The 26,112-nt window shown below is 41.3% G+C and overlaps 1 protein-coding gene across 2 annotated transcripts in view; it reads right to left on the bottom strand.

Annotated features, from left to right (window-relative positions):
* Nucleotides 1-267: 267 nt before the first annotated feature.
* Nucleotides 268-26,112, bottom strand: part of DYNC1H1 (dynein cytoplasmic 1 heavy chain 1) — a 73,051-nt gene continuing 47,206 nt past the window's right edge. Inside the window, exons 52-78 of one of the 2 annotated variants that reach the window (XM_030558735.1) lie at nucleotides 24,705-24,900; nucleotides 23,387-23,504; nucleotides 22,058-22,273; nucleotides 17,327-17,539; nucleotides 17,024-17,151; nucleotides 16,327-16,480; nucleotides 15,061-15,207; nucleotides 14,822-14,972; nucleotides 14,333-14,586; nucleotides 13,998-14,132; nucleotides 13,792-13,886; nucleotides 13,476-13,650; nucleotides 11,702-11,777; nucleotides 9,952-10,112; nucleotides 9,498-9,609; nucleotides 9,004-9,064; nucleotides 8,797-8,920; nucleotides 7,924-8,037; nucleotides 7,381-7,551; nucleotides 6,872-7,089; nucleotides 6,577-6,680; nucleotides 5,927-6,138; nucleotides 4,863-5,016; nucleotides 3,538-3,680; nucleotides 3,042-3,210; nucleotides 2,337-2,464; nucleotides 268-627 (exon numbers count right to left, since the gene is read on the bottom strand). In XM_030558735.1, coding sequence (XP_030414595.1) covers nucleotides 499-627; nucleotides 2,337-2,464; nucleotides 3,042-3,210; nucleotides 3,538-3,680; nucleotides 4,863-5,016; nucleotides 5,927-6,138; nucleotides 6,577-6,680; nucleotides 6,872-7,089; nucleotides 7,381-7,551; nucleotides 7,924-8,037; nucleotides 8,797-8,920; nucleotides 9,004-9,064; nucleotides 9,498-9,609; nucleotides 9,952-10,112; nucleotides 11,702-11,777; nucleotides 13,476-13,650; nucleotides 13,792-13,886; nucleotides 13,998-14,132; nucleotides 14,333-14,586; nucleotides 14,822-14,972; nucleotides 15,061-15,207; nucleotides 16,327-16,480; nucleotides 17,024-17,151; nucleotides 17,327-17,539; nucleotides 22,058-22,273; nucleotides 23,387-23,504; nucleotides 24,705-24,900 — 4,058 coding nt within the window. In that variant the 3' untranslated portion in view covers nucleotides 268-498. Of the gene's footprint in view, nucleotides 628-2,336; nucleotides 2,465-3,041; nucleotides 3,211-3,537; nucleotides 3,681-4,862; nucleotides 5,017-5,926; nucleotides 6,139-6,576; nucleotides 6,681-6,871; nucleotides 7,090-7,380; nucleotides 7,552-7,923; nucleotides 8,038-8,796; nucleotides 8,921-9,003; nucleotides 9,065-9,497; nucleotides 9,610-9,951; nucleotides 10,113-11,701; nucleotides 11,778-13,475; nucleotides 13,651-13,791; nucleotides 13,887-13,997; nucleotides 14,133-14,332; nucleotides 14,587-14,821; nucleotides 14,973-15,060; nucleotides 15,208-16,326; nucleotides 16,481-17,023; nucleotides 17,152-17,326; nucleotides 17,540-22,057; nucleotides 22,274-23,386; nucleotides 23,505-24,704; nucleotides 24,901-25,321; nucleotides 25,518-26,112 lie in introns of both variants that reach the window. The other variant, XM_030558734.1, reaches the window with a different exon arrangement.

Below are 26,112 nucleotides of genomic sequence, written 5' to 3' on the forward strand. Positions count from 1 at the left end.
AGTGTTTACTCAATTTCAACTTGTTCCACTGAATTAATTCTGACTTTTCTGGTTACTGGTGATTTATACAGGAGATCTGCAAGTTCAGTTTTACCATTTATGGCACTTGTTTCTTAGTAGGTTAGCATCATTCATTATTGAAGACCTGGGTAATGTTTCACCATCATTCTCCATTCCCTGAACATTTAAAAGCATTAATGGAAGTAATTCTTTAGAGCAAGTCATGGCAAGAACAAAGCTTTTAGAAATGAAATAAAGAGCCACAAATCATGCTATAGAATTTATTTAATGTAGTAAGAACTACCAGACATTACCACATGTAACTACAGCCATCTAAAAATCACATCCAATTCCTCCTCAAACCATCAGTATCACCAGAAACCCTGGTAAGAAGCCCAGCCTCTAGCAAGACAACTTAACCATGCCTTGGAAGTTAAAACTTAACACTGTAGACTAGATTAAAGACACGGAATTTACCAGTTAGAAAGCGTTATTTTGTTACTCTGTGCAGAGGACTGCAACACCACGTTCATAGAAACTGCGAGGATCTTCCTTGGTGGCTATTTCAAAGTCAACAGTGAAGATCAGATCAGCACGGGTGAAGTTCAGATAAACTGGTAATGTAACCTGGAAAAGAAGTTAGGCATTTATTAAAATGTGGACAAGACAGCTGAATGCAAGATAAAAGTCAGAGAGAGCAAAGATCCCCACCACTGGAAATTATGAATAGAGACATTCCATATTGAACTTTGCCCATCCTCCCCCACCCAAGATCAACTGTACTCCTAAGACAGAACTCCCAGCCTGCCAGGCTAAAGTTTACTTTTTATAATACATTTCTAAGGTGGTGTTCAGACTTTCCAGGACCCAATGCTACACAAGTTGAAAATTTCTTGACACTTCTTGCTAGCCACAAAGGAAGAAGGGTGGTAGCAACACTAAATCTGTTTGCAAGACTCCGAGGATAACTCCAGTTTGAAAACTCACATTGGAAAGGAACATCTGTGGTACCACAAAATGTAAGGGTATGTCTATACTACGGGATTATTCCAATTTTACAGAAACCGATTTTTGGAAGCAGATCATATAAAGCCAAGTGCATGCGGCCACACTAAGCACATTAATTCGGCGGTGTACCGAGGCTAGGATCGACTTCCAGATCATTGCACTGTGGGTAGCTATCCCATAATTCCCGCAGTCTCCCCCACCCATTGGAATTCTGGATTGAGATCCCAATGCATGATGGGGCAAAAACAGTGTCACAGGTGATTCTGGGTAAATGTCGTCAGTCAATCCTCCCTCCGTGAAAGCAACAGCAGACAATCATTTTGCACTGTTTTCCCTGTGTAGCGTTGCAGCACCGCGTCTGCCAGCAGCATCTCGTAGACATACGATGACATTGAAAAAAGGCGAGAAACGATTTTTTCCCCTTTGCATTCACGGGTGGGGGGGGGAAGAAGGGGGGGCTGACATATACCCTTAACCACCCCTGACAACACATTTTTGACCCTTCAGGCTTTAGGAGCTCAGCCCAGAATTCAAATGGTTTTCAGAGAATGCAGGAACTGTGGGATAGCTACAGTCGTCAGTCGCCCTTCCCTCTGTGAGCATCCATTTGATTCTTTGGCTTTCTGGTACGCTTGTCTCAGGTCCTTAAGTTTCATGCAGCACTGTGTTGAGTCCCTGTTGTGACCTCTGTCCATCACGGCCTTGGAGATTTTTTCAAATGTTGGCATTTCGTCTTTTGGAACGGAGTTCTGATAGAACAGATTCATCTCCCCATACAGAGATGAGATTCAGGATCTCCCATATGGTCCATGCTGAAGCTCTTTTTTGACTCTGGGACTGCATGGTCACCTGTGCTGATCCATGCTGGGCAACCACAGGAAATGAAACTCAAAAGTTCACAGGGCTTTTCCTCTCTACCTGGCCAGTGCATCCGAGTTCAGATTGCTGTCCAGAGAGATCACAATGGTGCACTGTGGGATAACTCCCGCAGGCCAATACCATCGAATTGCAGCCATACTAACCCTAATTCGAAGTGGCAATACCAATTTCAGTGCTATTCCCCTCGCTGGGGAGGAGTACAGATATCGACATTAAGAGCCCTTTATATCGAAGTAAAGGGCTTCGTTGTGTGGACGGGTGCAGGGTTAATTCGGTTTAACACTGCTAAATTTGAGAAACTCATAGTGTAGACAGACCCAAGTCTAATGAGATGGAAGCAGGTATTTCCCCATTTTTATTCTAGGGCACCAGAGAAAGAATTTAAAGCTGATGAACCACTACTGAAAGGAGTGTCAGAATGACAAAACATTTGTCTCCACATTACTTACCACATTAGCCTTTTTATCTGCATTTGTCTGCTTGATCCAGCGAAGCTGCGTTATGGGCAATATTGTTGATATAGCGTTTGAAAGGGACAGTTTATTGTTACTGCATGTAGCTCCCTGAAGCTTCAAACCTATGAGTTAAGAAGTATGAAAATGTGAGGTCTTTCCTGAAAGGGAAGCATATACACATTTAAAGGAAGTTTCCTTTCCACTCCACTTTGAAGTCCAGAGGTAGATTCACCCATCTAAAGTGTGGTCATTGATATTTAGACCTACTGTGAAAATGGGAGACCTAATTTATACAGATGAAAAAATACTCCAGAAAAGGTAACAGTGAAGGCTATTAGAGGAATAAAAGAAAGCCACCAGAGCACTACTCTAACATTGTGACTAATGTTATTTGCATTTATCCATATTGTATTACTACTGACAATGTTCATTCAAAAGGATTCTCAACCACTATGCACTGACATTAAGGTTTTCCATTAACATGTTTTTAAATAATGCAGAATCCCCCATGGAAATTAACTTCCAATGCTATGTCTAGTGCAACTGCAATCAAACTGTCACTGTGTTTGTTAACTCCCCTTGGTGTTACGTATTTGATATGGTCTGTCCCAGCATTTTTATAGAAGAAAAATTCCCAGTGTTAAGGGCTAATAACACCTATTTCCTTCCTTCCACCTTGTAAAAAGCACATCAGCTAACCTGTGACTCCAAAACTGCAAGCATCCAGGACTGCATTCTGAGTAGTTGTAACATTGACTTCTAGACAAAGTTCTTCCAGGGACCAGCTGTTTGCTTGAGCCACATATTGTCTTGTAGCAGTAATATAAGCCTCGGGTACAAACAAGCCACCCAGGCACACATGGATATTCTGTGAAAAGAGTTGTACATTTTAGAAATTTCTATAGAATCTACTGCAATGGCACTTAGCTACATTCAATATCTATTTAAACAAGGAGTTGCACTAAAATATGGACCCTCTTGCAAACTACGTATGGCATGTTTCCTCAGATGAAGATTTACCCTCAAAGGGTTAGTTTCCTACTAAAATATACATGTAGAAACAATTTTATGAATCCTCAAGTCAGTTTTATAGGAAAGAATTAGCAGTTTCAGAAGAGTTGAATACTTGTTGATTTCTCAGAATTTCAGAAAAGCCTTTAATGAGAAAAAAGACAATACAACGCAAGATTGATACCTTTAGTTCTTTTGCTCCACCAGAAGCAGCTGCCTGGGAAATATTCTGTAGTTGTTTAATGCGTTCACTGAAGTCAGACACCCACTGAATAACAGTCATGCCAGCAGGTACAGTGTAATGAGACCAGCTACGAGGCAGAATACCTAGAGAAGACATATCCAAGATAAGAGCTCTGTATGGGTACGAGCTGTATAACACACTATTTCCAAATGCAATTTTACCCTTTCAGCGGCAGCCACTTTGCTATTACTGTGTTTTACAGATTTTTTTTTTATACCACCAAGCACAATGGGGTTCTAATCTAACTGGGACCAGACTACAAGTGTAAATGAACTGAAAGACAGAATTTCATGACATAGAAAGCTACCCAGTTTTCTAAAATGTGTTCTGCAGATCAATATTTAAACAGCAGTTACTGTCTGAATTACTAACAAATCCTGGAAGACATTCATTAGTAAGTTCATTAGCAATAACATCAGGTTGCAAAATACATCACAGCTAATTTTAGAATTAAGCCTTTTGCAACAAGACACCAATTTCCAGGAGCTAGTGCACAGGGTACCCCCACCTTTGTTGTCAGGTCACAAGACAAAAATATTTTATTAATTCACTGTACAATAGTTCTGCTTAAATTGGTATCTCAACCACCAGTATATTCCACTGGATTGGTACAAAAATGTCCCCTTTTCATCATACTGACAAATGTATGAGCAGAGAAAATAAAGCCAGGGTAACTTCTGGCGTTCCTCTGGTAAGTTTTAAGCACTCACTTGTAACAAAATTAAGGTTTAGATTGAAACTTGTTTATAGTCAATAACACCAGGCTCCAGTTGTTTGTTTCAAACCTCAGCAAAATCTTATTTTTTGATACAAGTCTCAGTTTTAGTGCTGACAACTCTCAATTCCTTTCCAAGACACACAACATAGATGTCTTACTTAAATCTCCAGCTCCTGGATGGTAACATGAAAGTTTCATCTTTCATTTTAATGGTTTTTAGCTCCCACAGTTGCAACACAAGGTTAAAAAAACCACAATCCAAGCAAACCCCAAAGGCAAAAAACCTAGTCTGAGTGGCTTAAGAATTCAATTTTTTTGTTTTTTCAAATCTCATGCTATGTGAACGCTTAGGTTGGCAATACTGCAGTGCATATATCTATCTATCACAGGACCAACCTCACCATTTTGACTTTCAGAATTTTGTATTAGGCAAGAACAGTGGTGTTTCTTTTACCTGGTCAGTGCTGGAAATGAGACGACATCAACTGATGTAATAGGATTACTGGCAAAGCATTCTAAAAAGAGAAGCCTGTTTGAAGTCACATACCTTTCACCAATTCATTTATTAGTGTACGCAAGTAGTTGGTCTGTTTCTTCTTGCCTTCACAAACCTGAACCACATCTGCAAGATCCTGACGGACATCCTGAAGTAATTTGGCCCCCATTTTCACCTCTCTCTCAAAGAATCGGAACAACGGATCCTTATTTAAGCAAGAAAAATGAGGAAACAACAAGATGAGCATCTTCTGGTGGGAAAACTAACCGTAGCCCCTGCAACACTGAAGAGCACTAGTTGGCTGCCCAAATCCCACGTGCATCATCAACTGTTACAGCCTCACCATAATGTGTTTTTTACAATGCAGTCATTTTCTCCACCCACCCCAAAGACACAGCTGCCTCACAGATAGTAGTTTGAGAATAGAAGCAAGTATTTCTTTTCCTACTGACACCAACTGCAGGTGGCAACCAGTGTGCAAGCTGCCTGCTGCAGTTTGTCCTGATTACTACAAATTCCTATTCCTTTCTGCATCTATGTCCAGAGCAAGTCCATAACATGATCTAAACTGAGAAGTTTAATATATAATTCAGACGTGGATTATTCAACAATTTAGAAACAGACTTTCCATAAACTCTTGATTGTAAAACAACCTGTCTCATATTAGCCCTCAGAGCTTTGTGTCTCCCTTTCATGATTAGTCCCCACTTACAATTAGCAGAAGCCTCAGTATTAGCTACCACCCGGCTTTCCAATGAGGACCAACCAGTGATATTACCACTGAGCCAACATACACTTCAGTTCACTTGAGTGATCAGACATGTGGTGTCTATGATGCTGCACTTACAGCACCCCTGGCTTAGGAAGCAAGAGACTAGAAATAAAAACTCTTCTACATGATACCTTCCCAACCAAATGGAAGTGTTACTCTGTCATAATTTCTTAAACTGAATTGCGGCAAAGAAAAGGAAACAATGTCTTGTTTCAAAGTCTGCTATAGTACTTGGAACCAGAGAGACCATTTTCAGGCTGCAATCGAGTAGGATACCTCACCCACATTTGCATAACCCCTACTCTGTTACAGACCAAAATGTGTATTTGGAAATCTTAATCACCTTAATATTTTCCACTGTTCGTTTTAGATGATTTAGAGTTTGTGGGATAAGATGGAACCAGTTGGAGGCTGTGGTGTGCAGTGTTCTCATCCAGGATGGACGCCCATCTGAAGTTGAATCTGTTCTTGCCTTCTTCTCAGTTTCTGCATAAGCTAGATCATCCTCATCCTCTAGCATCTGCATTTTCAGCATTTTACTGATCATATCAATACCTGAACCAAAGAATAAAAGGAAACAAAGCTAAAAAAAAGCGTTGGGATATCAGTACAAGGAAAGTTTTAAAGATGCATTAGTGCATTACATGCAACACTTCTGTGATTGCTGCTTATTTAAAAATAATTCTTAAGTATACTATTTAACATAAGTAACCTTCCTTAGGACTAGAACTAAAAGTCAGTCTCACTTGTGTAGTATCTTCCTGTCTATTGATGAAATTCTAAGCAAGTTACTTTTAACCTTAAGACTTCATAGATATTTATTAGTTATTTTGTGGAGGCTGATATAGTTAATTCACATTGAGATACTTGTAACTTTACTATTTAGTGTTACACAAGTATTTTTGAGTCTCATCTGTTTTGAACATTTAAAATAAAAGAGTTTGGAGTTTACATAACCTGTAAGCACACAAGAAAGTCAAATACAAATGTTACCCTGTGTGGTGAGAAGAACTTTTTCTGCATTGTTTGGTAAACCAAGCCAAGATGGGGTTTGTGTATCTGGCAGCAACTCAACCCATTGGACAAATTCTTCACGCCTGCAAGTGAAAGTTGTAGCAGTAAATTGAACTAAGTTAATTAACCATAATCTTATGCATTTTAATAGGTGATCAGGAATACATTGCATGGTTAAATACCAATGCAAAAAATACAACTTAGAGTCCAGCTTCTCAGAAGGAAAGCAAGCAACTAAGATGAGACCAACTGAAATTTGAGGCAGAAAAAATACCTGATTCCATCTGGCATTTGAATATCTTTATGTCCATCAACCTTGCAAGCCAGTTTGAATTCACTATCAAAGCTCAAAGTGGTAAACAAACGCTCCAGGAAAGTGTTTAGCAGACGCTGATCAAATTCATTATCAATGCGACCTCCATAAATGGACTGTGCCATCAATGTCTTCAGAGCAGACCAGGGGATCTTATCTGGTGAAATATTCTGGCGGCCCTGACAGTAAAGACAATTTAATTAGAATGTGAAGATTCCCCTGAAAAATAGGGAAATGGAGTTTGGATGGTTTAATGAAAGCCAAAAAAAATAAACAGTTTGATATTTTGTTTTGGATATTGCTTGCTTTCAACTAATCTCGTCAGTGTTTCAGATTAATCTGCCCTTCGTTGAACAGTAACCACAAGTAATCCAAATGTTACTTGGTATTTAAACCAAGATTATCAAAAGTAATCCAAATGTTACTTGGTATTTAAACCAAGATTATGAAAGAGCAAAAAATTCAATTACTTTTGCTGTATCATCCAGCCATGTATCTATTGTGTCGCAGGCAGATCTCAGATCAGATTCACCAAATTCATATTTCTTGGACCAGCCCAGGGGAGCATATCGCAAACGTTCTTGAATGATGGCATGGAACCAGGCAAGGAGGAAATATAAACGAGCACGTTCATTTGGAGACTAGGATGGGAAAAAGAAAATGCATTATTTCTCCACACTAAAACCAAAGTGATCAGAATTTATTAAAATAGAAACCTGGTTTGCTACAGTGCTGGTGAATGTCAAATGTTTAGTAAACATAGTATCTCCAGGTTTTAATGCATCAGATCACAAAAAGCTTAACAGATTGCTTCCTTACATGCCAGGCATGTTTTAATCAAGGTTCAAGTGAAAACCCTCTGAAAAGCTGTTTTCTTTACAGTAATATCAAAATGCATAACATTAGTTTAATGTATGATAGACCAACTGAAAGCTATGAAGTTAAAAAAAAACTTTCATGAACAGTTTTCAGTTTCTGAGTCCCCCATAACTACACAGAAACCTTCACCTCACCTTGCATATTCTAGACACAGGAATACTACTGAATGTCCTCAGCATGTTTGCCTTTACACCAGGAGGAGGTTCAAATACAAAGATCCGACCAGCACGTAGCAAATTCACTGGCACCTAGGACAGAAGAGCATCCACACAAGTTACACTCTGAAGACTGCTCTCTTCTACGAAGAATGTGATATTTTGAACAAGTTTGTTAACCTACACGAGAGGTCGGCAACCTCTAGCACGTGGCTTGCAACGATAAGCCAGACCGGGCCAGGCCAGGCCAGTTTGTTTACCTGCTGCCTCCACAGGTTCAGCCAATCACGGCTCCCACTATCTGCAGTTTGCCGCTCCAGGCCAATGAGGGCAGCAGGTAGCCACGGCCAGCACATCCCTCAGCCCGCGCCGCTTCCCGCAGCCCCCATTTTTCCTACCCCAGAGAACCACCTGCCAGAGGTTGCCGAGCCCTGACCTACAGTAAGTTTGTAACAGAGTATCTTCCCTCTTGCAATAAGATACTGAAACTACTAGCAGTATGGACTTACAACATGAGAATCATATACTTTAACATGAATTAAGGACTAAGGGCCAATTCCCACTTTCTACTAAGAAAAGGAAAGGATAGGAAGATGTAGGTAGACAGGATATTTTCAAAGCACTTGACATTACTAGTTATGGGGTGAGCAATACCCTAGAAAGCACCGGGCAGGATTTTGGTCACATTTATTCCTGCTCCTGCAGATGCATTCCAAAATGCACCCTTTTCCCTGGCAAACTAAGGCCATCATGGGGAATGCTGCCCTGGTCAGTGGGATTCTTCTAGTAGTGGACATCGGAACAACAAATATTACACACCACATGCTGTGCCAGTTGAAGCCAAACAGTTACCTTGGGATTTATCTCCATTGTAAGGAAAAGTCTGAAGCAAGCATGAGGTTGTAAAGAATGCAGCTTCTTTTCTAGCTGCATCAACCAACCAGGAGCCAGATGGACATTCTTTAGCATCACCCACCTACAAGAATATGGTAACAGAACAGTAACTAACGTATGTTATTCACACAGTTCTACTGATATAAAAAGAGGGACAGAACATACCTGCCAGATTTCACTGCTGTATTTATTGCCTTATCTGCTTGATTAAATCCTTCAGCAGAGCCTACATGCAGAAGGTTATGGTTAGCTCTAGAAACTGAATTGGCTTAAATTATGTTTATATGAGGTGGTAAGAAATAAGACAAAACATGATAACTGCCTAGAACAATTTGCTTTTTTTAAATTAGTAAATGTTAATTTCACCATACGCACGCGCGCACACACACTTTTTTAAATCAATAATAAAAATGTACAGACAGATTTAAGGATATTTACTTTGTATATTTCGACAAGTGATGTTGAAAATGTGTTATGGTGATAAAGCTTTAGCTTTTTGAATCTCAAGGTCTGTCATTAAATTGTATCTCCCACATGATTTCCCTCCACTGAAAGTTTTAAACCTTTAAGTGTTCTTAAACCAAATATCACTATCTGTCAAAAATTATTAAAAAAAAGAAAGTCAAGTTCTGCCAAACCTAACGATAATATATTCTTACCTATAGCAATAGAGGTAATCTGTGTGTTTTGTTCAGCTGCAAGATCTTCAACATGGCCACTGGCATCATAGCCAGGTACAGAACACATCAGTACAGGAGTATTAGGTTTCACCTATAATCCACGATTTTTAAACAAAACATCCACAATTACAGTAAGAATAAGCCACATTGATAATTATGCATCTCTCAGAAATCTGCAGGGGAAGATCAATTCCCTTCATCCCTTATGCTATTGCAGTAACTGTGTTCAGCATAGCTAGTAAGTTATGTTATACTGCAATAGTTTTAGCTAAAAAGGATCCTAGGAATCCTATTCTCTCAGTGCTGAAACCTATAATGGACACCCATTAGCTCAAACCGAGTCATAGCAGTCTGATGTGCCACCACCACAACCAGAGATTTATACCCTCAATACAATGTCATGTTTTAAAAGTATTTCATTCTTGTTATTTACCTCAGTATTTACAATGTGTGTCAGATCTAATGGCTGCTCCATAATAGACATAAAGGATTCGCCAAGGTTTGCTGAAACAAAGGCATGTGCCATGGCCAGCAGACGATCTGGACGGAATGCCTGGATCAAGAGTAAACGATGAATGGCCTGCCCAATGGGTGCTAAAAATGAGAAAAGAAGAGAGTGCATTATTTGTTCCTGAAGCTTAACAGGTTAACTCAACATTTTGATATTTCCTTCTCAATCCTTGAACTGTGTTAATCAAATAACTGAAGAAAGAAAAAGACTTAGCAAAACAACTACAGCTTTTAAAGACTGAGATACAAGTTGCTAAATGCAGTACTCTAGATTGATTAACAGTGATTACCATTATGTGAATTTCATTCTGACAATCAAAACTAACTCTATCCCAAGAAGGTTATCTTAAACTGACCTTGGCATATCTATCAATGTGACCATTAGGCTTACACACAGTAGCACTCTTTTGGAGGTTGCAAGCTTTTCAGTGTCTAATACAACAGTACCCTAATTTGATTAGCGCCTTTGGATGCTTCCACAATGAGTTCATACACAGAATCTAAAGCCTATTAAAAAAAAAAGTGTTGCCATGAAGTCTCTAGAGATTTCAGCAAAGAAATACACTTTCCTGCAGCATCTGCAACTAAAAAGTGTTGCAATACTGTGTAATAACACATGAAGAATGCTAGACTGTTAAGGCAAATAACTAAGCTGTTATTTGCAACAGAAATTTAGCTTGACAGTATCCCTTGTTAAGATTTTGTCCAGATCTACTGACTGTTTGAAACCTATACATGCTCCAGTGATAAAAGCACTATGGGAAACTAGTGTAGTTTATGCAAATTCTGATCCCCTAGCCAAAGAGTTTTACAGCAACTACTAAAAGTGAGCTTAAAATACTCCCTTTAGACAAAAAAGTTGGTTAGTAACGATTTATAGCAATTAAACAGCTGTCTCAAAGAAAGGCTATTCATACTGAGCCTATTTTAAACAAATCTTGCATGCAAGTGCTGACCCATATGTTCTTACAGATGGGAAAGATTTAGAAAAAGTGAAGCAGTTTTCACCAATCCAGAGCTTTAGTTTCTTTCTAGGCACCTACAAATATCTACACTTAACTGAAACTAAGACAGTTCATGCTAATACACAAGCTGAGGCTGGGGGGAAGAGGTAGCAATAGTTCTAGCAGGAGACCAGGCAAGGTCAGGAAACATGTAACAAGAGCCTTTTACAGAGTGCTGTTACAGAGCGCTGAGTTAGACCAGGCTGGCAACGACCAAAAGGCACAGATGCACATTCAAAGGTCTATGTACAGTGGATTGTAGGGTAGTTTGTTCCTGTTGCAGGGCACCACACTGACTACACTGGAACCAATTTTAAGTGTTTTGAAGAGACTACTGAAATTTGCCTCTTATGTTTGCAAGGAAACTGCACTCACATAAAAATTCTGATGCCAAGTAACTGACACCCTTTTGTGGGCAGTCTGAGGGGGATAGCAAGACAATGCCCCCTCTTGGGGCAAAGACCACATGGTAGGGTAGAGTCAGGGACAGGCTGCACAGTCATTACTCAGGCTGCGATTGTTTTGTGGATTGAAGACCTCCATTTTCAATCTATCAGAATTACAGTTTTCATAAGTGCTAAGTTCTAAGACTTCAAGTAAGGTCTATTCTAGTAAAGACTTAAATTGGTAGCAAGGCAATTGCCAGGGTAAGAGTGCAACTGAACTTACTTGCAGGTTTTTCTTCAGACCAAATGTATGGCACAGTCTGCTCTGGTGAACTGCTATCCAACCAGATACAGAATTGCTGTATTGAAAGAAATATTGATTATGATGCATTGTACATGACACTTAGGATTCCATTCCAGCTATAAGATCTTCAGAACAGGGACTTTCTATACCAGAGGTCGGCAACCGCTCAGAAGTGGTGTGCCGAGTCTTCATTTATTCACTCTAATTTAAGGTTTCGCATAACAGTAATACATTTTAATGTTTTTAAGAAGGTCTCTTTCAGTAAGTCTGTACTATATAACTAAATTGTTGTTGTATGTAAAGTAAATAAGGTTTTAAAAAAAAGTGTTTAAGAAGCATCGTTTAAAATTAAATTAAAATGCAGCTCTCTCTAGACCGATGGCCAGAACCCGTGCAGTGTGAGTGCCACTGAAAAAATCAGCTTACGTGCCGCCTTCGGCACCATGCCATAGGTTGCCTACTCCTGTTCTATACACATATGGGATACTGAGCCTACCATTATAAAGTCTTGATACGGACACGAGATGTTTAGAAAAATCCCAACCAAAACTAAAAACCATCTTCAGTAACATGCAGTATACTGGATAGTTTGCTTAAGTAAAATAAAACCCAATGCTTGAAACAATATACTAGTTTCTACAGAGGGGGCAGTGGTGAGCTGGAGCCGGTTTGCACCGGTTCATGTGAACCAGTTAAATTTAGAAGCTGGTTTAAAACTGGTTGTTAAAGGGGTGGGCAATTGGGAGAGGGAGGTTTTTCTGTTGTTACACTGTCCAACAAGACTGTCCTGTCTGGCCTGCCTGAACTCCCGGCTGGGGAGACTCTCCCGGTGCCTCACTGTGCCATGCAACCGATGGAAGTGTTCTGGATCACTCCTGGGCAGCTCTGCAGCTCCTGCTGCTTTGAGCAGCATGGTAAGGGGGCTGGGTTGGGGCTGAGAGGAGGGGTTGGATAAGGGGCAGGGAGCAGTTGGAGGAGGCGGTCAGGGGACAGTTAGGTAGGCGTGGAAGTTCCAGGGGTCTGTCAGGGTGGTGGTGAATGGGAGTTGGGGCAGTTAGGGGACAGGGACCAGGGGCTGGGTTACAGGTTTGAGGTGGGCAGTCAGGGGCAGGACATGGGTGAGGGAAGATAGGCTGTTTTGGGAGGCACAGCCTTCCCTATCCAGCACCCAATACAATTTTGCAACCCCAATGTGCAGGGCCGGCTTTAGGAAGTGCGGGGTCTGATTCGAACAGTTTTGATAGGGCCCCAACAGGGATGACTAAAAAAAACCCAAACAACCTCCCAAAAAACGTGGGGCTTGTACTCACTGGATGGTGCTGAGTCTTCAACAGCAGGTCCTTCACTCGCTCCAGGTCTTCAGCAGCACCGAAGGATGTGCTGCCAAAGTGCCGCCAAAGACCTGGAGCGAGTGAAGGACCCACCTCCGAAGTACTGCTGAAGACCCGGTAAGGAACCAATTAAGATTTTGGCAGCTCATCACTGGAGAGGGGGAGACTGATCCACAGGGTTAGGGCACCCAGGTTAGAATCCCTGCTCAAGAAGTCTTCCTGGGTAAAACTTGGCAAGCCACTTGGTCTGTGACTCGGTTCCCAATTGTAAAATGGGAACCGTACTTCCCTACCTCATAGGAGTGTTGTGAGGTTAGCTACATTGTGAGGCACTTGTACTATAGCAATGAGGGCCCTGCAAGTACCCAACAAAGGTCTAACCTAAATTTAGTGCAGTGACAGTGCTTAACCAGGATACTTGCCTCATCAGCTTGAACTTTAGAAACCAGGTCCTTAAACTCAGGAAGGCAGCTCAATCTCATCATAGCTTCTATTTGTTCTGTCGTAAGTCCACTGATCTTTGGGAGAGATGCTGTGCTGAGTACAATTTCTTTTCCTCTTAAGAAATGTTGGAATTCTGCATCATATGTAGGCTCCCTTAAATTAAAAGTAGAGTAGATTTTAGCCAACGATCTGTCTTCAACTGAAGTAGTGGTTAACCTTAAGGCACCAAATAAAGCTTTCACGTATGTAAATGGGAAAACAGACATTTCAAAAAGCAAAGATTCAAACATTTACCCAATTGTGCCTTTCAGTTTAATTCTGGCCAACAGCATAGCAAAGGTTATGTGATCCTGATGTAGCATGCCACGAGCTACTCTATTGAAAGCCACCTATTGAAACAAAATGTAATTGGTTAGTTTTATTATAAAGAACCTTAATCAGATTTCCACAGGACAAGAACCTTTGCTAAGTACAATGTCTATGCAAATTCTATACTGAACCTGGAAGAGGTCTTTTGTGATGATTGAGAGGCGCTGGGTATGGTCTGTAATTCCCTTCAAATTTGGGTTCTCGTACAAGACATTATGATAGATGTCCAAGAAAAACTGGAGAGAATACTGGTATAAGAAGTGTATCTGAGGAGTGAAAAAAAAATAAAAAAAATTTAGAACTTATGGCCCTACTGTTTGACAAACACTGAAATTATTGCAATTCATGATGTACTTATGTAGTCATAACTGGAATTTAAAGAGTACGGCATAACTTTGAAAAAATGTTCAGAGTAATGAATATTTCTGGTGAGAAGAGAGGGAATACATTTGGTTCTTTATCTAACCTGTTTCAGTGACTCCATTGTGAAGTAGATACTACTGCATGCTGTAGAAAGTGGTAAATACTGCTGAGATACAGTCTCCACCTCTTGCATGATAATATCAGTCTCTTCTACTTTTCTGGTGACCTCTGCTGCTTCCTTCTTTAGGTTCTCCAAAGTAGTTATTATTGTGTCATCATCTAAAATACGTCCCTTTACTTCATTGAGAGCTTGTAACAGAGATTTTTCTAACTGCCGCAAACGCAGTTGGAATTCACCTTAAGTAAAAAACACATTGAGATCTACGATCACATGCGTTGCATATAACCTACACAAATGTTATGTTCTATACAGTCCGCCATATCTCCTGTATGCTTTGAAACAGAACATTCCAAAGTATCACATTCCTCAACTATAAAAAGAATAGCAGTATATTAGTAAGAGAGTGACTGTCAAGTTTATTCTCTGACTAATTACGACTCGTTTTTATGGTTTGATTTTTCAGAAACATACCTTGAAGTTTAAGGAGGTCAGAACGTTTTTCATCAACATCTGGTCTTTCAGCTTTCAGAACCTCATTCAGACACTGGCTCTGTAAACTACTGCGAGTTACTGTGAAATTGACAAACGTAACACGAGAGCAGAGATCCGGGGGAAATTCAACCTATCAAAATAAATATCGGGATCATTTTGTTGGCTTAATACACGTTGTGCCCTGCTGAAAGCTAAACAAATTTGTAAGCATTCCTTACTGTTGGATCTCTGGTGGAGAGGAAGATGACAAAGGACGGTGACAAGTCAATATCTTGGTCTCCCAGGGTAATAAGCACTCGACCTCCAGTTCTCCGGACTTCACGATTCAGCACAGGATTCAGAACTGGGTCATAGCTCTCCACATCCTAAACAGCAATACAATTGTGAGGGTAATGAACAGAACAGTAGCTAAATGGACCTGTGCTGGTACAAGCTTGAATAAAAGGTTGATCTGGATTACATTTCTCCCCCCTGCTTGGGGAAAGCTCTAGTAGTAATCCACATCAAGTTTTGGTCCTGTGGGTAACTACTGTTAGTCCAATGTTATTCCCCATACAATAAAGCTTTACAGTTTAATTTTTAGGATCAAATACTATTCAGACATTTTGGATGATGTATTACATACCTTTGGATTTTGCTGTTTTCATTGTGTAGATATTACATTATAAGTAGCACCAAGGGCCCCAATCAGAAGTGATGCTCCCATTGCTACAAATATTGGACCTAAATCCTGCATCAATCAGCTCACAGTTTAAGAGCACAAGCAATAAGAGGGTGATGGACACCAACACCTTTGGAAAGGAAATTAATCTGTGCCTCAGTTTTACCTATCGTGCCATAGGGATAACATATCCCTATTGCTCAAGATGTTGTGAGGTGCTCAGATACTACAGAAACAGGTGCCATTTCTAGACAGATGTATGCATGTGTATAAAAAAGTACATTTGCCTTTTTGTGTTTTCATCAAGCCAACCTGGTTTCTCCCATCTGCTCCAACCCAGATATTTCAACACTATTTACTGCAGACATGCATAGCAGTGAGTTTTAAGATTTTTTTTTAAAAACAGGAGCATTATAGATCAGTGTAAGGACTGTTCTATGGCGAAGGGATGGTGTGTAAAGAGTCACTGAAGGGGAGTGGACAGTCTGGATAGGCAAATCACTGGTGAAGCAGAAGGCACATAATAGGTGACAAATTATTAAGTAGCATGGGGCACAGCTGAAAAAGGCCTTTAAATTTGACCTTGATATGGTAGGAGAGGGGACCAATGTGGTTAGAACAACAGGTAAGGAAGATGGTCTTTGCTGCATTTAGACCCATTGTCTACAGAAGGACCTTCATTTATTCAATACCTGAAAATCACAATTGCCAGAGTAGCAATAAAACTAAGCCCCAGCAAGTGAAGATTTCAAAATGTACTTCACTTCCTAGGAAGTGTACCCACAATTTTTTTTTTTTTAATTTATGTAAACAAGAGACTAACCTGGACGAGTAGAGGGTTACCAAATCTCAATGCACTTTCCAAGTTCTTTCTGAAAGCATCATCCAAAAAGCTAGTACGAGTGATCTTACGGTCCTTGTATTCATTCATAATGAACTCTGTGGCTTGTCCAGAAGGATCAATGATCAGTGGATACCTACGTTAGTGAAAAAATATTTCCATCATATATGACTGATTTAAGGCTTCTGATACAAGCCATCTAGTCCACGCATGTTGAGTTAATATTCTAAATCTTTTTTTTGGAGAATATTGGCTCCTGTAATGGAATATGGAGGATCACGGTTATTGTTTGGAGAAGATAACAGTGATCTAACTAGATACAACTATCAAAAGGATACTTTACTGTTTCAAGCGATACAGACTGACTAACAGCTTCAGTTTGAGCTAAGTTGGTATAATAGTGAAGTACACTAAAAATGCAAGTTGTTTTTCTTATAAACACAAGGGAAAGAGATTATTAAGACTTGCATTTAATTTGCTATCATGGGTACTATGTAGATATCAGACAGCGCTCAAAATTCTCTCAAGGCATTTGTATTCAGTTTGATGATAAAGTTTGTCAAGTTTTCCTTTTGAGAGGTGTGTGCAAATTCCATTGACTTCAGTGGGAGGTCTGTGCGCCAATTCACTGTTAAGTTTTATCCCCATACATCCTGTACTTATTGTACAAATGAAGTACCTATTAAACCGCTTAAGCATGATAGCATTTTCTGTGCACAGGTCATCTGCAGGTAGAGAACTTGCTTGCCAGCGAAGACGCTCATCTGCATTGGAAAGGTATTCTGTCCTTGCAATGTCTGTACGGAACTGAAGAGTAAAACGTTATTATTGTTTGCCCAAAGAGAGCCCCAAGTTTGATCAAATTTGATCTTTATCTTTTGTGAACACCTTGTGATTTCCCCTTTCTGAAGCAGTAATTCATTACAATCAAAGTTAACACCTCTGGTAGTCATGACATTAGTAATTGTGGATCAATCTTTACCTGGATATTTGCTTGCTGCAAGTGATGGGACCATGTAGTGAACAAGTTCTGTCGCATCTGCTGGTCAAAGTAACCAGCATAAGCAATAAAAGCTCCTGAAAGCAAACAGTCTCCGGCAATAGTGGACATCTGGTTCTTGAAGGTTTCACTTGTCTTCTCCCATCTTTCACGTTCAGCAGACAGACTCTTCAAGAGAGCTGTGCTACGGTTTACCTAGAAATTAAGTCAATATAATATACATCTTTATTCAAAATGAAGGCTCCCATAATTACTGCATTTGCAATCAATACAGGCAGACAAGTTTGCCCAACACACCAGATTTTGGACCCAAATTTTCAGAATTACGTATGTCCAGAAAACAAGCAACTAGAGCTTCCCCTGAGATAGTGCTTGGGGTGTGCTATAGACCACCGGGATCTGATATGGATATGGGTAGAGACCTCTTTAATGTCTTTAATGAAGTAAACACAAAGGGGAAATGTGTGATTATGGGAGACTTCAACCTCCCGGAGATAGACTGGAGGACGAGTGCTTGCAAGAATAATAGGGGTCAGATTTTTCTGGATGTGATAGCGGATGGATTTCTTCATCAAGTAGTTGAAGTACCTACGAGAGGGGATGCCATTTTAGATTTGGTTTTGGTGAGCAGTGAGGGCCTCGTAGAAGAAATGGTGGTAGGGGACAACCTTGGTTCGAGTGATCATGAGCTGATTCAGTTCAAACTAGATGGAAGGATAAACAAATGTAGATCTGGGATTAGGGTTTTCGACTTCTTGAGGGCTAATTTTAAAGAGTTAAGGAAATTAGTTAGGGAAGTGGATTGGACGGAGGAACTTGTGGATTTAAATGCGGAGGAGGCCTGGAATTACTTTAAGTCACAGCTGCGGAAATTGTCGGAAGCCTGCATCCCAAGAAAGGGGAAAACACCATGGGTAGGAGTTGTAGGCCAAGCTGGATGAGCAAGCAACTCAGAGAGGGGATTAGGAAAAAGCAGAAAGCTTACAGGGAGTGGAAGAAAGGCGGGATTAGCAAGGGAAGCTACCTTGGTGAGGTCAGAACATGTAGGGATAAAGTGAGGAAGGCTAAAAGCCGCATTGAACTGGACCTTGCAAAGGGAATCAAAACCAATAATAAAAGGTTCTACAGCCACATAAATAAGAAGAAAACAAAGAAAGAAGAAGTGGGGCCGCTATACACTGAGGATGGAATGGAGGTTAAGGATAACCTAGGCATGGCCCAATATCTAAATCAGTACTTTGCCTCAGTTTTTAATAAGACTAGTGAGGAGTTTAGCGATGATGGAGGGATGATAAACGGGAATGTGGATATGGAGGTGGATATTACCGCAACTGAGGTAGAGGCCAAACTTGAACAGCTTAATGGGACAAAATCGGAGGGCCCAGACAATCTCCATCTGAGGATATTAAAGGAACTGGCGCGTGAAATTGCGAGCCCGTTAGCGAGAATTTTTAAGCAATCGATATACTCGGGGGTTGTGCCGTACGACTGGAGAATTGCTAACGTAGTTCCTATTTTTAAGAAAGGGAATAAAAGTGATCCGGGTAATTATAGGCCTGTTAGCTTGACGTCTGTAGTATGAAAGGTCTTGGAAAAAATTTTAAGGGAGAAAGTAGTTAAGGACATAGAGGTCAATGGTAATTGGGACGAATTGCAACATGGATTTACTAAAGGTAGATCGTGCCAAACCAATCTGATCTCCTTCTTTGAGAAGGTGACGGATTACTTACATAAAGGAAATGCGGTAGATCTAATTTACCTCGATTTCAGTAAGGCGTTTGACACGGTTCCACATGGGGAACTGTTAGTTAAATTGGAAAAGATGGGGATGAATATGAAAGTTGTAAGGTGGATAAGAAACTGGTTAAAGGGGAGACTCCAGCGGGTCGTATTGAAGGGTGAACTGTCAGGCTGGAAGGGGGTTACTAGTGGAGTCCCTCAAGGATCGGTTTTGGGACCGATCTTATTTAACCTTTTTATTACTGACCTTGGCACAAAGAGCAGGAATGTGCTAATAAAGTTTGCGGATGACACGAAGCTGGTGGGTATTGCTAACACGGAGAAGGACAGGGATACTATTCAGGAAGATCTGGACCACCTTGTAAACTGGAGTAATAGTAATAGGATGAAATACAATAGTGAAAAGTGCAAGGTCATGCACTTAGGGATTAATAATAAGAATTTTAGATATACGTTGGGGACGCATCAGTTGGAAGCGACAGAGGAGGAGAAGGACCTTGGGGTATTGGTTGATAGCAGGATGACTATGAGCCACCAATGCGATACGGCTGTTAAAAAAGCAAATGCGATTTTAGGATGCATCAGGCAAGGTATTTCCAGCAAGGATAAGGAGGTGTTAGTACTGTTATAAAAGGTGCTGGTGAGACCCCATCTGGAATAGTGTGTGCAGTTCTGGTGTCCCATGTTCAAGAAGGATGACTTCAAACTGGAACAGGTCCAGAGACGGGCTACTAGGATGATCCGAGGAATGGAAAACCTGCCTTATGAAAGGAGACTCAAAGAGCTTGGCTTGTTTAGCCTGGCCAAAAGAAGGCTGCGAGGGGATATGCTTGCTCTATATAAATATATCAGGGGGGTTAATGTTAGGGAGGGAGAGGAATTATTTAAGTTTACTACTAATGTAGGCACGAGGACGAATGGGTACAAACTGGATATTAGGAAGTTTAGACTTGAAATTAGACGAAGGTTTCTAACCATTAGGGGAGTGAAGTTCTGGAACAGCCTTCCGAGGGAAGTAGTGGGGGCAAAAGACTTATCTGGCTTTAAGACTAAGCTTGATAAGTATATGGAGGGGATGTTATGATAGGATAGTTTAATTTGGGCAATCGATCTTGGATTATCACCAGATAAGTCTGCTCAATGGTCTGCAGGGAGATGTTGGATGGGATGGGAACTGAGTTACTGCGGAGAATTCCTTCTTGGGTGCTGGCTGGTGAGTCTTGCCCACATGCTCAGGGTTTAGCTGATCGCCATATTTGGGGTCAGGAAGGAATTTTCCTCCAGGGCGGATTGGCAGGGGCCCTGGATGTTTTTCGCCTTCCCCTGCAGCGTGGGGCATGGGTCGCTTGCTGGTGGATTCTCTGCAGCTTGACCAATTTTGAGGATTTCAATAACTCAGTCCTGGGTTAGGGGTTGTTATAAAATTGGATGGGTAGGGTTCTGTGGCCTGCCTTGTGCAGGAGGTCAGACTAGATGATCATATTGGTCCCTTCTGACCTACGAGTCTATGAGTCTAAGTGCATGCACAACTCTGGAAGTTTGGTTGTTAGTATTCTTGGGCTGTGAGTTTTATGGTTCTGGTAGTGGAAAGGGATATAGGGTTGCAAGCATTTTGGAGAATAGGATTAGAATTCAAAATGACCCTGACAAATTGGAGAACTGATCTGAATTCAACAAATGAAATTCAGGAAGGGGAAAAAAAAATCAAATGCAAAACAACTACAGAACAGGGAATAACTGGCTAAGATCTAGCTTGCTAGACTGAAGAGGATCTGGGGATTATAGTGGATCACAAATTGAGTATGAATGATGAATGTGGTGCAGCTGCAAAAAAGGCTAATATTCTGGAACACATTAACAGAAGTGTTGTAAGTAAGACACAGGAGGTACTGGTCCCAATCTATACAGCAATCGGGGCTCAGCTGGATTACTGTGTCCAGTTCTGGATACCACACTTTAGGAAAGATGTGGACAGGTTGGACAGTTTCCAGAGAAGGACAACAAAAACGATTAAATGTTTAGAAAACCTGACCTATGAGAAAAGGTTAAAAACCTGAGCATGTTTAGCCATGAGAAAAGACAACCACGGTGAAAGTCTTCAAATATGTTAAGGGCTGGTCTAAAGAGGACTGATCAATTGTTCACCATGTCCACTTAAGGTAGGGTGAGAAGTAAGGGACTTAATCTGGAGCAAGGGAAATATAGATTAGATATGAGGAAAAAACTAACTATAAGGAGTAGTTAAGCACTGGAATAGGCTTCCAAGGAAGGTTGTGGAATTCCCATCATTGGACGTTTTTAAGAATGGGTTGGACAGACACCTGTCAAGAATGAACTAGGTTTATTTTACCCTGCTGCAGCACAGGGGGCTGCACTTGAGCTCCCTTTCAGCCCTATATTTCTATGATTCCATCAGTGCTGCTCAAGGAACCAAAAAATAAGAGGAAATTTGTATGGATCATTTGACTTGATTTCACTAGTCCTGTGTGAAGAGAACATTAATATAGCAGTTACTGTGCAAGATATTTTTAAAATAGTTATAAGCATTAAATAACCACAATTCCTCTGAAACACATATGACTTACAAAATTGATCATTCTAGTGGGTGAATTTTGTTCTTGTGAAAGAGGACTGGCTTTGCTTTACCTATGCTAGCTTTCCTTGGTTTTCAGTAACATCCTAGACACTAGCTTAGTCCTGATCAGACAGATTGCCAATTTAATTGGGTGTCCAGCATGAGGCAGTGACTGGAAGAGTAATCCTCACTCTGGTCTGTTTATCAATGGTCTGCAAAGCTCTTTGTAAGAAGTCCAAAGGATGAAACATATTGAAAGGCCAACTTGTGTAGAGAGACCATTAAAGCATTCTGTGTTAGAAAGGTGTACAGAATGTTTGAAAGCCACTACTCCTACCCCCTGAAACATTAAAGAAAAGTCAGTAAAATGGACAAAATGGTAGATTAAGTATTCTCACTTTTGCTTCAACTGCAGCCAAGTCTGCCTTAATTGCTTGAGCCTCTGAAATCAGCACTGCATACTCTTCCTTGTAGCGAGCAATACTGGCCTCAAGATCACGAATCATCTGTTCCACCTCATTAGCTTTCTGTTGATTGTCTTTGGCATCATCCTCCAGTTTCTGTAGCTCATTGCGGAGGGGTTCCACTCGTTTCAACATATCAGCATAATTCAGCTGTGAAACATGTGAACAGTCAGTTCTAAATACTTTCTAAAATGGAACTTGGCACATGACTTGGGACCATGGAAGTCAGCAAGCATAATTTTGTATGGATTGAGGGCACCCCTCAGGATTTTAGGTATTCAGATTTTCATTTTAAAATGTTTAGGTTTCTAGTCCTCCACTTAAACTGATTCAGGCCACCTGCAGACTCAGAATAGTGAAACAGTCAAGAGGTGTCAACTGCACTATTCATCACACTGAAGTGAGACTGAAGTTCTTTGGGAAGCCTCCAGATTTCAAATGTCAAATTCAATCATGCAGTGCAGACAATTGCCCAGGATGCCAGAGCTCTCAGGGAACGTAGGATGAAGGCAGGAGAGACACTGCAATGAGTCTGGAAGGCTAGAAGAGGGAAGCTGATCCTATGGGCTAAGTACCAAATTAGTGTATCCTTTTCCTTGAACACTGGAATTAGCCTGCTCCTGCCCCCATTGAAGGAGCCCTCCCCTTTTCCCATAACAGCGCTCCATTCAAGCTTCTAAAATCCCACCTGTGAGCCCTTGGCCAAAGCCCACACCCACAAATACTCAGCCCTATCCAAAGCCAAGGTTGGTTGAGATGCCATCTGTGCTTGCCATTGACATTACTTCAGAGCTAGATGCCTTCCCCTCAGTAAGACATGATCATACTGCTCTACAACATTCCCCACCCTTGCCAGGTGAGGGGAAAACAAGATCAAGCCAGGCAACAAACACTGGTCTGTGTGAACACAACACTGGCTACAGAGCAAAAAGACCAGCCATTAGTCACTATTATGAAAAAAGATATTTTCAAAAGACAGTTGAAAATAAGTTGTAGGGTTAATCCTGTTAATCACAGAACAATTAACCGAATATTCAAGAACATTCAGCAGCTTACTCTACATGTTCGCTTGACACCAATTTGTTTTTACCTCTACAATAGCAAGCTAGACAAGATGTCACAGATCTTTGAGTGATGCAAGTCCATCTATTCTGAGTCTTTGCATATTTCCAGCACTGTAGAACTAGTACTTATCATAGGTGTTTGATTTCCCACAAAACACTGAAGCATTCTACATTGGCGCATGTACTGCAGATGAGTTACCTGTGCAATTGCCCATTTTACCATGGGACCACACGCTAAGGATGCTCGGTTTACGATTTCATAATTGTAACTTGGATTTGACATGTAATTCTTCTTCATCTTTTCCCGGATGGAATCACTGCAAAAGAAGAGTTATATTTGCACTGACATATTCAACACTTGCGCACATGCTGTGTCAGAGTTATGGAGAGGAAGTTGCCCCTTTACTACAGTACAGTAACTCCTCACTTAACATGCTCTCACTTAATGTTGTTTCGAAGTTACATCGCTATTCCATTAAGGAGCATACTTGTTTAAGGTTGTGCAACACTGCCTTATAACATTGTTTGGCTGACTTTACAAGGGAGCATGGCACAAGTTCCTCTTCTCTGCCTTCTCCCCCTCCCTTCCTTCCTCCCTCCCAGCACTTCCCCCGCCACCAAACACTTAGGATTTTCTGGGATGGAGGGAGCGGGGAAGCTGCCTTCCCTCCTGCCCCCACCGCCCATCAGGCAGGGCCACCCAGAACACAGGGGCTTTAGGGGCTGCAGAGCCCTAGGCTAAGAGGGCCCTGGCCTGCAGCTCTAAAGCCTTTCGGAATACAGCCCTGCGAGCACGGGCCTGAGGAGTCAGAAGCAGCAGGGGCAGCAGCGCAGCCAGCAGCCAGAGAGAAACAGCGCTTTGAAGGGGAAAGCGCCACTTCTTTCCGGCCACTGGCTGCACAGGTGCCCCTGCTCCTCCTGAGTCCTCCAGCCCGTGCTCGCAGGGCTGCATCCCGAAAGAGGCTTTAGAGCTGCAGGCGAAGGCCCTGAGGCCCCCTTAACTCAGGGCCCTGCAGCCCCTAAAGCCTCTGCTCTACATTCCAGGTGGCCCTGCCTGCCGGGGGGGGGCGGGGGGGGGGGACGGACAGGAAGCAATGCTCCCAGAATCACAGCCATATCAGTGGTGCTGTGCTGCGCAGAGCCACCTGCATACCCCTTGCACCAAACAGGAGCTGCCTCAGCTAAGTGCTCTGCACCTCCTGCCTGCCCCGGCCCTGAGCCTTCTCCCGCATCCCAATCCTGAGCATCCTCCTGCACCCTAACTCCATTCCAGATCCCGCACCCCACCCTGAGCCCCAGAGGGAAGCCAGGGACACCTCCCCACCACAGTACAAGAACTGTACATTATATAATGCCTTTTGTTTGCCCACAAAAGATTTCCTTGGAACCTAACCTAACATTAAATCTTATGGGAAAATTGGATTAGTTTTAACATTGTTTCACTTAAAGTTGCATTTTTCAAGAACGTAACTACAACGTTAAGTGAGGAGTTACTATAGATAAACTAAAACCAATACCTTAGATCTTCAGTATTAAAGTTGACAATGCTGCTGATGAAATTATCTCTGAGAATAACTGGTCTGATCTTTTTCCAATCATTTGTCTCCTCACCCAACAAGAGACAGATTGATTCTAAAGCCAGTTTTACTGCAGCAGGAGGGTTGCCCATTGCTCTTATTTCAACAAGATGTTGCTTCCTTATAGAGCTCACAGCTATTAAAGGGATGAAAAAAGTATTCAGCATGCAACAATCAGGGATTTAAGGCTACTGCTGGGAAATAATGAAAGAAATTTAAGTTCAATTAATGGGAATAGTCTATACCCCAGGGCTCTGATGGCAGTAGGTGCTACTCAGACTGTACTTTAAAATTTATTTTAAGAGCAAAATTTAGCTCTGAGATGCTCATCTTCTCCCTGATAGATCATCTTCATGAATAGATAACAGTCTGATATTTTGTTTTCCGCATAAAAAGTGGAGATTATGCATACTCATGAGGTGAATTCTGCTTTTTGGGAGGTAGAAACCAAACCCTAACATCACCAATTGTGACTACTAGTAAGATTTCTATTGTGAAAATCTTGTGAACAATTTCTTTCTATTCCCAGCAGTAGCTTGGTACCTGCAGTTATTCACCTGATCTCCTCAGCAGAAAAGTTTACAATAGTTGGAATGAAGTTTTCCCTCATAATGATGGAACGTATCTGTTTCCAGTCAGTTGTACTTTCACCCAATAGTAGACAGATGGACTCTAGTGCTAGCTTCACTGCTGCAGGTGGGTTGGCCATAGAACGGACCTCTACCAGATGCTGCTTCTTTATTGATTTTACAGCTAATCACAGTGGTCAAGCCAGATGGAGCGGGAAAAAAGGAACAGTATTGATTGGGGAGAAAAAGGAAGAAAAGACAGCAAAATAGTAAGACAGGAATTAAATCTTCATTGATATTGAGAGATTTTTAAGCTTCAGGTCAAATCCAAAATGAATTAAACCTCTCTTGTAAAAACCAAATGCCTTTCACATTTTGAGAACTCCCCACCACTATTCTCACATGAGAGAGCAAGCTGAACTCTCAGAAGCCTCCAAGCACTACTACAAGAGCAAGAGTTTGCACCTGGCAGCTATGTTGAGTCCACAAGTTAAGGAGCCTAAAAACAAGGTGATGCCTCTACAGCGAGAGACTTTATACCTAGGCAAATAGTGAGTTAGAGGTCCTTCCTCCTCTTATGCAACTCACATTGTAACTAACTCTGGAGTAAAATAAGTTGTAGGTAGTATTTCTATTCATGATACTTCTGTAGCGTTTATTAAATCACTAATTCCATGAACTGGACACTGCTCTCTTAAGAGGCAGCACCAGCAGAAACAGAACACATTAGGGACTTGTCTAGAAAACAGTGAGAAAAGCTGGGGTGCAAGTGCACAGCA

This window comes from Gopherus evgoodei, chromosome 4 (genome assembly GCF_007399415.2).
Source record: "Gopherus evgoodei ecotype Sinaloan lineage chromosome 4, rGopEvg1_v1.p, whole genome shotgun sequence".
NCBI lineage: Eukaryota > Metazoa > Chordata > Testudines > Testudinidae > Gopherus > Gopherus evgoodei.